A 10,924-nucleotide genomic window follows, 5' to 3' on the forward strand; every position below is an offset into this window, starting at 1 on the left:
ATTTTGCTTTGATTAAAAAAAAAAAAATGCTTCGACAGTACACAAAAGAGGAACAGTAATGCTTCAAGGCATGAAAGGAAGAGAATAATCTCCAAGGAATTCTCTGATTCTCCGTTACACTGAACATATCACAACCCATGCCTATAGGTGCTTCCTTCAGAGAGAGGTGCTAACAGAATGATTGTAGTGGTGTTCTTAAAAACTGAGAAAATTAACTTGATGTTCTTATTTTTTTGTACTTTCACTGATAATGCTATCAGTCCTACTATCAGAAAGTCCTTTTTCAGTAGCTATTGGTTGCATACCCAATATCTTTATTACCAGTCAAATTGATGTTTAGTTTACTCTCTTCCTACCAGATTTTGATTTTTTAGGAAAAAAAAAATCCATATATTCTTAATAGTTTTAAAAGGTGACTTGAGATTCTGGATGTGTTTTAAAAGGTTTTCTAATAGGCAATTATCAAAGAGGAAATCTTTATTGCAATTAGTGCTGCTTACTTATCTAGCGGATGACTGGAGAAAGGATTTTTGCAATGTAACTTACTTAACAGCCCTTATGTTTTAAGGAATGTAAAGCGCTGTAGTGTTTTAGCGTGTAATTAAAAGACTTCTATGGTACTTATTGCACAGCACGCTGCGTAGCTTGGTTTCTGCAGTCACTGATATTTAGTGGGCATGTTCTAGATACCTATATTTCTCCAGAACTATCCTCTACTGCTGAGTTTTATCCAATTTACATCTCATGGAACATTAAATGTGATAGTCATTCAATAACAAAGTCAATGTAAAGTAATGTTTTTTTTTGTGTGATTATGTTTCAGGTACCTCTGTTTATTCCAGCATTGTTTTCCTTCACCTGCCTCTTCATGGTTGCACTGTCACTTTACTCAGATCCAGTGAATACAGGGATTGGATTTGCAATAACCCTGACTGGAGTTCCTGCCTACTACCTCTTCATTGTATGGGACAAGAAGCCAAAGTGGTTCAGAAAGCTCGTAGGTAAGTCCCAGTGGGACTCCTCTCCTTCATGCTGACTCTGGGAATTTCTCAGGGCTCCACATGTTGTGAAATACTTTCAATCGATCCTCTCAGCTGTTCTGAGCTGGGGATGACAATGCAAGTTTCTTTCTTACGCTTGCTATAGCATTGCTCTGCCAGTTACAATCAATGTCTGTTGACTAACAAGATACATTTACAGCAAGCCTTTTCTTCAGCTAATGTTAGACTTGAAATGACTAAATGCCTCTCACCCTGCCCTGTCTCCCCTCTCTTCTCTACAAACATCTGATTTCTTTAAAATCACCCATTTCCCACTTCCCTGGCCATTGGCTTACACTAAGAGAGAAAGTATTTCACTCCTACAAGACCTGGTTTTGGAACTCAGACATCATAGCTGTGATGATAGGATGGGCTCCGTGCTCCCTGCTAAGACCACACATCTGGAATGGGTCACACTCTGTCAGGATTGGTATGGGGATACTGTCCTTAGTAGTGGCTCCTGAGAAAAGGATAGCAAAATATACTGTGCCTGACACACCTCTGTGGAAGTTGTTTCTGTGTTTCATAAAAAAATGACTTCTGAGCGGCTTGGCTGTAGTATTTCACATATGAAATACACTGAGAATAGTTTTTTATACCATTTCTTAAAATTTTCAAAAGCATTTCTGGAAGTCTGATATTTTGGAGAAGGGTTATTTGGGGAATTTCAGTTAGAAAGAAGTTAGTATCGTTTTATTACATCACCCCATTCTTCTCTTTTTCATTAATGAGCATGATAGGTTTCCAAAAGGAAGGTAGTTTTTGAAACATGAAACAAGAATATAAGCAAAATATTTGAGGAATTATGGATAATTTATTAAACAAAACTGAAAAAAAAATCTTCTCCTGCAAAAGAAAAACTAAACACATGAAAGTTTTCAACCAAAAATAGTTTATTGATATAGGTGATGAATCAAAAATGCATATTGTCTTCCATGCTTCAGCCTGAAGGGATGATGTAAAATGAGCTGCTCATAATAACAGAATGGGGTTTTTGGCGGGTTGACCCTAGCTGGATGCCAGGCCAAGCCTCTTATCACTCCCTCTCCACAACTGGACAAGAACAAGAAAATGTAAGGAAAGGCTTGCGGGTTGAGATAAGGCCAGGGAGAGATCATTCACTATTTGCTGTCAAGGGCAAAACAGACTTGACTTGTCGAAATTATTTTAATTTATTAACAATCAAGTACTTTAATGAGAAATAAGCCCCATATCTTAAACCCCATTCCCGCCACGATTCCTTTCTTTCTGGGCTCAACTTCAGTCCTGAATTCCCTATCTCCTCCCTGCGAGTAGTGCAAGGGGATGGGAATGGGACTTGCACTCAGTTCATCACACGTAGTCTCTGCCATTCCTTCCTCCTGAGAGGGAGAACTCCCTACACTCTTCCCTGGCTCCAGTGTGGTGTCCTTCCCACAGGAGACAGTCACTTCTCCAATGTGAGTCCTTCCCATGGGCAGCAGTTCTTCACAAACTACTCAGCGTGGGTTCCTTCCATGGTGTGCAGTCCTTCAGGAACTGACTGCTCCAGTGGGAGTCCTCCACAGGGCCACAAGTCCTGCCTGGATCCTGCTTCAGCACAGGCTTCCCATGAGATCAGAGCCTTCTATGGGCATCCACCTGTCTGGTGGGAGTTCCTCCATAGACTGCAGGTGGATATCTGCTCCACTGTGGACCTCCATGTGCTGCAGGGGAATCTTTGCTCCAGCATCTGGAGTGCTTCCTCTCCCTCATTCTTCACTGACCTTGGTGTCTGCAGAGTTGTTTCTCTTACATGTTCACACTCCTCTCCTTGGCTGCAAAATTTGAATGTTTTTTTTTCCCTTCTTAAATATGTTCTCACAGTCTATACTGTGTTGTTGCTGGGCTTGGCCTTGGCCAGCAGTGAGTCTGTCTTGGAGACAGCTGGAATCGGCTGTGTTGGAAAGGGGGGAAACTTCTAGCAACTTCTCACAAGAGCCACCCCTGTAGCCATTCTGCTACCAAAACCTTGCCATGCAAACCCAATACAGTTTTCTATATTTATTTTATTATACTATAACCTTTTATATATGTTTTCCCTATATAAATATAGGATATATACTTATATCCTATCTGCTGTAGGATCTGTGAATTTCCCTCTCAGTTCATGCTGGGAAATCCATAGATAATAGGGCATAAAATATTTACAGCAAAAGATGTTAGTTTAAGGCTAGTGTACTCTGATCTTATTATGTTTATATAAATAAAGTTATAAATTACTTGCAATGTCCTGGGAATGGGTAGACAGCTCCAGTGCAAATGAGAAGAGTTGTATGCAAGAGGACATACTATTAAATAGTTGGGTTTTTTTTTCTTCTGTTTATAATTTCTCAGCCTTGACACTTAGGGACAAGGAAATTTTCCCTTATCAAACACAGGAGATTTTCAGCATTTTCTGTGAAGTCTCAGAGGTTTTGGAATACGGTTACTTGAATCTCTGGCCACAGGATGCCAGTGTTGAACCACATTACTGGGGTGAGAGACAAAATATTTTCTTTAAGGTAGACTGGCTAGATGTGAAGCTTTTCCTGCCAACTGTGAAAATGAAGGTGAATCTTCTAGCTTTTCAGATAGCACAAAATTCTCCTCCTAGAAAGAAGCCCGAGCGCCTGTGTAGTACCTGTAGATGGACACAGTGTACTGGCTCAGAAGGGAAAGAAGCAGATGCCAGACAGTGGGTGAAACAGCTTGTTTGCTTTGTAATTATTATTCCCCAAATAATAACAGTAATGGCAGAAAAATGATGCTGACAGTTTTGGGGTGGAGCAGAACAGAGATTTATTCATCAAATAAAAAGAGTACTTTTTTTTTTTTTTCTCAGAAGAAGCAATAAACCTTCTGTGTGGGGTCATTAAACTGGCATTATTTTGTGAGTGATAAGGGAGGCTCTATTGTGTAGCCTGAAAAGGTTTTTCAAAGGCATTGAATGAGGATAAAGTCACTTAAGGTACCTCTGTGAGATATAGAGAAGAAAAGTCATTTGGGCAGTTGCAAGCTTGATATTCTAACCTTGAAACAATATGCATTAGGTGTACATTAGCACGAAAGAGTAATTCCAGACACGAGGTTAATGGACGTCATGAAAAACTGTTATTGTCATTTCAGAGGTAGATTTATGTCAAATAAACTGGGCAACTTTCTCTGAGAAGATAATTGATTTCTCTAGATAAAGGAGGATGTGATAGATCCAGTCTACTTCGGCTTCAACAAAGCATTTCATGCAGTAACACAGGCAGACTCAAAGCTTGTTGGTGTGAACATAGCACGGTGCTAACAAAGCTGTTCCCAGCTTTGTTCATCTGCGCAGCTCAGCGCATGAATGGAGTGGTGTGGGGTTCTGTTTATCCAGTTGTGAAGTGGCCTTGTCAGAGAACTTGACTTTTTCAGCTCCTCAGACGTGCTTTGGAGATAAGAGACGGCTGTTGCTCAGAAACCCTACAGGGAACTTGTGCTATTGGAGTAGAGAACAGCACCGATGCATAACTGCATGGGTACAGACCAACCCCATATAAGACTGGTCTGGATATTCAGAATAGGTTTTGTAAAGATAAGAAGAGAGGGATATTGAACAGCCGGAATGAATAGTGGGGTAAAACACCCGCCTGAAGATGAGTAGATATTTGAAAGGGGTTTCAGGCTCGTTACGGGAGCAAACCCCTGGAATGAATTACCCAGGAAATCCTCTCCCAGGCTGAATGTCCTTGTTCTGTATATTTTGACAGTCCTTAATGGCGTTTATACTGTGTGCTCTCCTTACCAAATTGCTGTGTTGAACAAAAGGTGAGTTCACAGTTTGTGGGGTTAATAGGAGCTGGGTGGCATTTTGCAGTGAGAATAACATTTTTTTCCTCTCCTCTTGAAAAGAAATTTTTCTGTAGCACCAGATGTGCTGGGACAAATAATTTTCAGCTAGTACAGGCTTCATTTGACCTCTGCTTTCTTATTTTTTTGTAAAACTAATGTGAAAATGAAAAAAAGTCAAGTCTAGCAAATCCCACAAAGCAGATCAGTGTGTGAAAGCATGTGACACCAACCGCCGAACGCTTCCAGTTGGGCTTCCACAGTTGAAAACCCAACCTTAGACTCCTATTTAAAAAACCTTTTCCTTTACAGTGGATTGAATTGCAAGGAGCTTAAAAATTGGATCTTGCCTTTTTCATACGGTGAGCCAACGCTGTAAAAGAGAGCTGCTTATACAACAAAATGTCTCTTTCAGGGTTATTTACAAACAACAGTGGATGACACTTGCTAACTCAGGACATAGTGTTATATGCTCAGTCTGCTTCCCTTTGTCCAGCTTATGATGTTGCGATCTGCAGGAAATAATCTCAGCGTTTTGCTCTTGCAGATTTCGTGTTGTCTTATACATATGCAGTAAACACTGCTTTTTTATTTCTGACTCAAGCTTTATGTGCTGCCTTTATAAACCAGGTCTGGTTTGTTTGTTTGTTTGTTTGTTTTTATAAAGATTGTCTCCTGTTACCTATTTGCAGTGAATTCTCTGGAAAGGGAAAATTAGGGCTTAAGGTGTGTGGGGAGTAATCTTTACCATCATGATATGTTGCCTTGTTACAAACGCGAAGCTAGTCCTGTAACTCCAAGTACTGCTCAAAGCAGACAGTGTGGAGCTGTGACTGGAGACAGAGTCACAGAATCATAGAATGGTTTGGATTGGAAGGGACCTTAAAGATCATCCAGTTCCAACCCCCCTGCCGTGAGCACGGACACCTCCCACTGGATCAGGCTGCTCAAAGCCCCATGCAGCCTGGCCTGAACACCTCCAGGGATGGAGATCCACAACTTCTCTGGGCAACCTGTGCCAGTGTCTCACCACTGTCACATGAAAAAAGTTCCTCCTAATACCTAATCTAAATCTACTCTCTTCCAGCTTAAAACCATTACCCCCCATCCTGCCACTGCATTCTCTGATAAAGGGTCCCTCCCCAACTTTCCTGTAGCCTCCTTTAAGCACTAGAAGGCTGCTATAGGGTCTCCCCAGAGCCTTCTCTTCTCCAGGCTGAACAAGCCTGGCTGTCTCAGCCTGTCCTCATAGAGGAGGGGCTCCAGCCATGTGATCATCTTTGTGGCCCTCCTATGGACTTGCTTTAACAGATCCATGTCCATTTTTGGGGGGAAAATACTCCTTACACTGTTTTATCCTGAATATATTGCAACCATAAAAACCAAGCAAGTGCCCAGCCCCCCTGAAAAGTGTCTGATTGCTCCTACGTGGCTTCATCTCAGCACAGAGCAAAACTACCACATGGAAATGAAGTGGCAGCCACCTGCTGCCACGGCGAGGGCAAGGTCTTGCTGCAGGTTGTTCTGTCTGGTTTGTCAGACAGGATATTAAAATCACAGCCAGTTCTAGGGATGTTTGGGCTTTCCCTCTGCTGCCATGCCCTTTTCCAAGAGCTGTTACACTGCAGCTCAGCTTGACAGAAAGTCTGTTTTTCTTCTTCCTTGCTCAGATTCAAACCTGGAATGGTTGGAATGGCAGGGGCGAAGCCCTGCTGGCTTCCCACTGCTGGCTTTCCTCTTGCCCTTCACCCTGGCCATGCTCAGCCCAGTTCTGAAGTCCCCACTGTGGGTAGAGGAGGGAGATGAGCAGAAAACACAGTCCCTGTTGACTCTCAGTCTCTCTGACCTCATCAGTTTATACTCTAAGGGCAACCTGGCCTTGCACTGAGATGGTGACCTCCAGAGAGAACAGCAAAAGATGGTACAGTCTGCCTTAGGCAGCAGTGCAGGAAAGTAGTTTCGGTTCATCTGTTCTGTGAGTTGCACTCTTTTACCCTCTTTGCTTTACACTGGTGTAAATACTGACATGTCAAATTAGAAAAGGTAAATCAGAACTTTCTCTTACAACAACTTGTACTTGTTTAAAATGAACTACTGAAAAATGACAAGCGAAAGGATTGGTAAGAGAATGCTCTTTTACTATTTTATATGTAATTAACTGTGCTTTTTATGAGTCAATACCCTAAAAAAAACACCTGCCAAAACTACCAGAAGGAAATAAACATCCAGAGTGACAAAGTGTGAAGACAGCATGAAGTTGCTTTGGATGTGTGACATTCTTAGAAGCTTTGCAATCACTGTTTACGTTCTTTTTTAACTATTAACTTGTTTGAACTCTTTCAGATTTTTATTTCAACATTGCAACTTTTTTAAAACTAGGCAGTTGAACAGAGTACTCATGCACTAAGAGAGCCTTTAAATGCATGCTTATACCTCCTTACCCTCCCATTATTGTTGTATATGCATTGCCTTGAATTGGAGGCAAAGAACACGTTGTTTAAAAGAAAATAAAATTGAATCAGACATTTAATGGCATATACACCAGGTATATATGACTGCTGTGAACTGTATTTGCAAGTAGGCTGTACAACACATAAGATCATTTTCCTGACTGCTTGCCTTCTCCACCCCAACCAAAATTTCCCATGTGTATGCTTTTATCTTTGCAGACAGGATAACTGTAACATTGCAAATCCTCTTGGAAGTTGTCCCCTCGGAGGAAGACCAGAAATCCTGAACTTTGTGTACAGCTTTTGGCTTGGTGTTTCATATCAACCTGAGGAAGAGGTTCGGGAGATTTCTTTCTCTACCGAATATTCTGAAAAATGGAGGAACAAGTCACAGCTGAGATGGATACTGAGCAAGTCAGTTACCAGAACTGTGTTTTACGATGTTGAAAAATTTTTGTTAGTGGGGTTGTTTTATCTGTAGAAAGCAAGAACTTCTGCTGTGATAGAAATCATCTCTTCACTAATTCTTTCATTACAGTGTCATATTTTAACAGACCATAGGTTCATCTAGCTAGGATTTTTGTTGCATAGTCACTGAAAATGGGTTTGAGCGATGTGTAAGTATTATAATGATCAGGTGTACTGTTACGACTCTATGTTACGACTGCTTGCTGTCCCTGAAGAACACAAATCTCATCAGAGAAAGGGTGAGGGGAAGCTGCTGAGTTTCACTTCCAAACATTCTTCCTGACACTCCATTTGGCAGCCTGATTTTGACTTCTTTCAGCTTGCTGGGAGAACCAGCAGACCAATGCAGAAGCATAGTGATTTCCACAGCTTTGTGGTGGCAAGTTCAAGATTTCTTTGTTCCTGAGTTATATTGTAGCTGTTAGGGACATCTTCCACGAATTAATATTTCTTCCAGCGGGACAGTAAGATTTTATCCTAGAGAAAATAATTTCATACATGTTAAAGTTTCTACCAGTCTGGAAATTATAACTATTTTTACCAATGTTTCTTTGTGTACATATATGTGGGAAATACAGCAACTGAGTCATCACCTTCAAATGAATCAAAACATTTGAATGCAACCTCTGTTGCTGTACGAACATTTTCTATCTGGAAGCATTTGGACCCACAGTTATCAGTCAGGCAGACTTGATTTTAAAGTTTTATATTACTGTTGGTGGGCAGAAATAGATAATAGTCACTGGTGGGAATACTGTGTAGACGTGGCAATAATGGCAACACCTTCTTATGAATGAGATATAAGGTGAGCTACAATAGATTTGCTGATTTGAGTAGGATACGCACCTGATCTGTGGGCTTTTCATTCAAACACACTCCAATTAACTTAACTGGGCTTTGAAACACCAAGGAACAGGTGCGTAGCCAATGTCTTCCTCCTGGTTTTATCTTGACAGAACCCAAGAAAGGCCATCAAAGCTGATAAAATCAAATTAAATTCATCTTCAGAATGATGTTTGAGCTGAGATTTGGCTCAAATGTGAGCTGAAATTTTCCTTTTTTAAGAAGAGTTGTAGAAAAATCTTTTAATGCTTAGAAATTCAGTTTTATATCGTTAATTGAAGACTACTCAACCTTAAGATTAGGTTTTGTTATCACTCTATTAAGAATATAATGCTTAAATACTGAATGCACTACTTTTTGAGCTGTTTGCTATCAGCAAGTTACAAGTTTCATGAAAACTTTTATGGAACTAAGCAATATTAAACTTCCTAACTTAGGAGAAAAGCACAACTAGTAGCCAGATCACTACAGTAAAGGGAGACTGTGTATTGTATATGAGTTGTATATATTGAGAACATCTACCATTTTAAGGATGTACAGTAAAATGTCTTAAAATTATTACGTATTTTTCTTTCTTGTGTTTCTGTGGTGGAACTTTATAGAAGTAGGGAAATGGGAGTAACTGATTATGTGGAAAAACAGTAATTTAAGACAGAAAACATTTTGCAAACAATTATTTCTTTAAATGCTTTCTGTTTACTGTAACAAAGTGTTATTTGAAACTTTCTTAGGCAAATGTTTTGAGAGATTTTTATGTCAACAGCGCATGTGTTTAGTATTTACATTTGGCTCAGAGTTCTGCTTTTGAGGCCATTTCCTGCTATCTCAGTTCACCAGGGTTTGATCTGTGTCATTGTGGAGCATTTTCAGTGTGCACAAACTGCATTTCTCTCTGACAAAAATAAACTGCCTTGTGACCTCCAGGAGCACACCTAACGGACTCCTCCACTAATGGATGCTGAGTCTGTGGGATTCTATCGGATGTAGTCCAAAGCAAAACTTCCTGCACGTTGAAAGTACGGATGCCAGGTTTTCTGTACCAACTGTTTCATTCTATGTATTCCCTTCTATTGTGCCACATTACTTGAAAGTTTAAATAGAGGCAGTGTTAAGCTGTAGAAATAAATGAGTTCTGTAAATATAACTGGATGTCACTTTATTTTCCTGTTGTGGACTTTAAAGTTTAGAAACGTTTCTGAAGCCTGATTCAGTGACCACATTTTACTAATTACATTTCATCAAAGGAGGTAATTTGTTGCAAGGGAACTCCTAGAACTCGTAGATTGTGAAGTTGTATATTTTAGGAAGAAAAAAACTACTTGCAAAATAAACATCTACTTAAAAAAAAATGCACAGAGATTCTAATTTCAGGTTTAGTTTCTTTAGCACATGCAATCACAGTACAAAATATTGTAACTGGGTTTCCACTGTGTCATAAAAGTCAATATTAAGACTTTTTTATTACACTTGGAATTGAAGCATACCCTCATAAATGGAGGAAAAACAGTTTATATATTTTTTTTAAGTAATTCAGTAATCCTTTAAGACTTTTTAAAAAAAATATTGTCTTCAGAATCACAAAGAAAATTCTTCTAGAATAAAGGATTGTGCTGATTTTGACTGGGATAGAGTTAATTTTCTTCACAGTGGCTAGTATGAGTCTATGTTTTGGATCTGTGCTGAAAAGTGTGTTGGTAACACAGAGATGCTTCGTTACTGCTTGCAAGTGCTTCCACAGCATCAAGGATTTTCTGTTTCTCATTCCACCACACCAGTGAGTAGACTGGGGGTGCACAAGAAACCGAGCGGAGACACAGCCAGGACAGCTGACCCCAACTGACCAAAGGGATATCCCAGACCATATCATGCCATGCTCAGCATATAAATTTGGGCGAAGAATGAAGGAAGAGGGGGACATCTAGAGATACAATATTTACCTTCCCAAGTTAACAGACGTGATGGAGTTCTGTTTTCCTGGAGGTGGCTGACCACTTGCCTGATAATGGGAAGCAGTGAATGAATTCCTTGCTTTGCTTTGCTTGTGTGTGTAACTTTTTTTTTACCCATTAAACTGTCTTTATCTGAATCCATGAGTTTTCTCACTTTTCTAATTCCTTTCTAGTTCTTTTCTTAGTAGGGTCTGAGGCGATCAGACATATGAGACTACTTCTGTGGAGAAACTTTACTGATCCTTAATTTTTTTTCTTTCTTTTTTTTTATTACCTTTTGCATGTTTTTGTCAACTGGACCCCATAGAAACATTTCTTTCTTCTTGTTTAGATACGTGCTGCCATTTTTTCT

The 10,924-nt window shown here is 39.9% G+C and overlaps 1 protein-coding gene across 1 annotated transcript in view; it reads left to right on the top strand.

Annotated features, from left to right (window-relative positions):
* Positions 1–10,689, top strand: part of SLC7A11 (solute carrier family 7 member 11) — a 64,970-nt gene extending 54,281 nt beyond the window's left edge. The window contains exons 11-12 of the mRNA XM_009569028.2: positions 824–1,001; positions 7,532–10,689. Coding sequence (XP_009567323.1) covers positions 824–1,001; positions 7,532–7,599 — 246 coding nt within the window. The 3' untranslated portion in view covers positions 7,600–10,689. The remainder of the gene's footprint in view (positions 1–823; positions 1,002–7,531) is intronic.
* Positions 10,690–10,924: the final 235 nt, after the last annotated feature.

This window comes from Cuculus canorus, chromosome 4 (assembly GCF_017976375.1).
Source record: "Cuculus canorus isolate bCucCan1 chromosome 4, bCucCan1.pri, whole genome shotgun sequence".
NCBI lineage: Eukaryota > Metazoa > Chordata > Aves > Cuculiformes > Cuculidae > Cuculus > Cuculus canorus.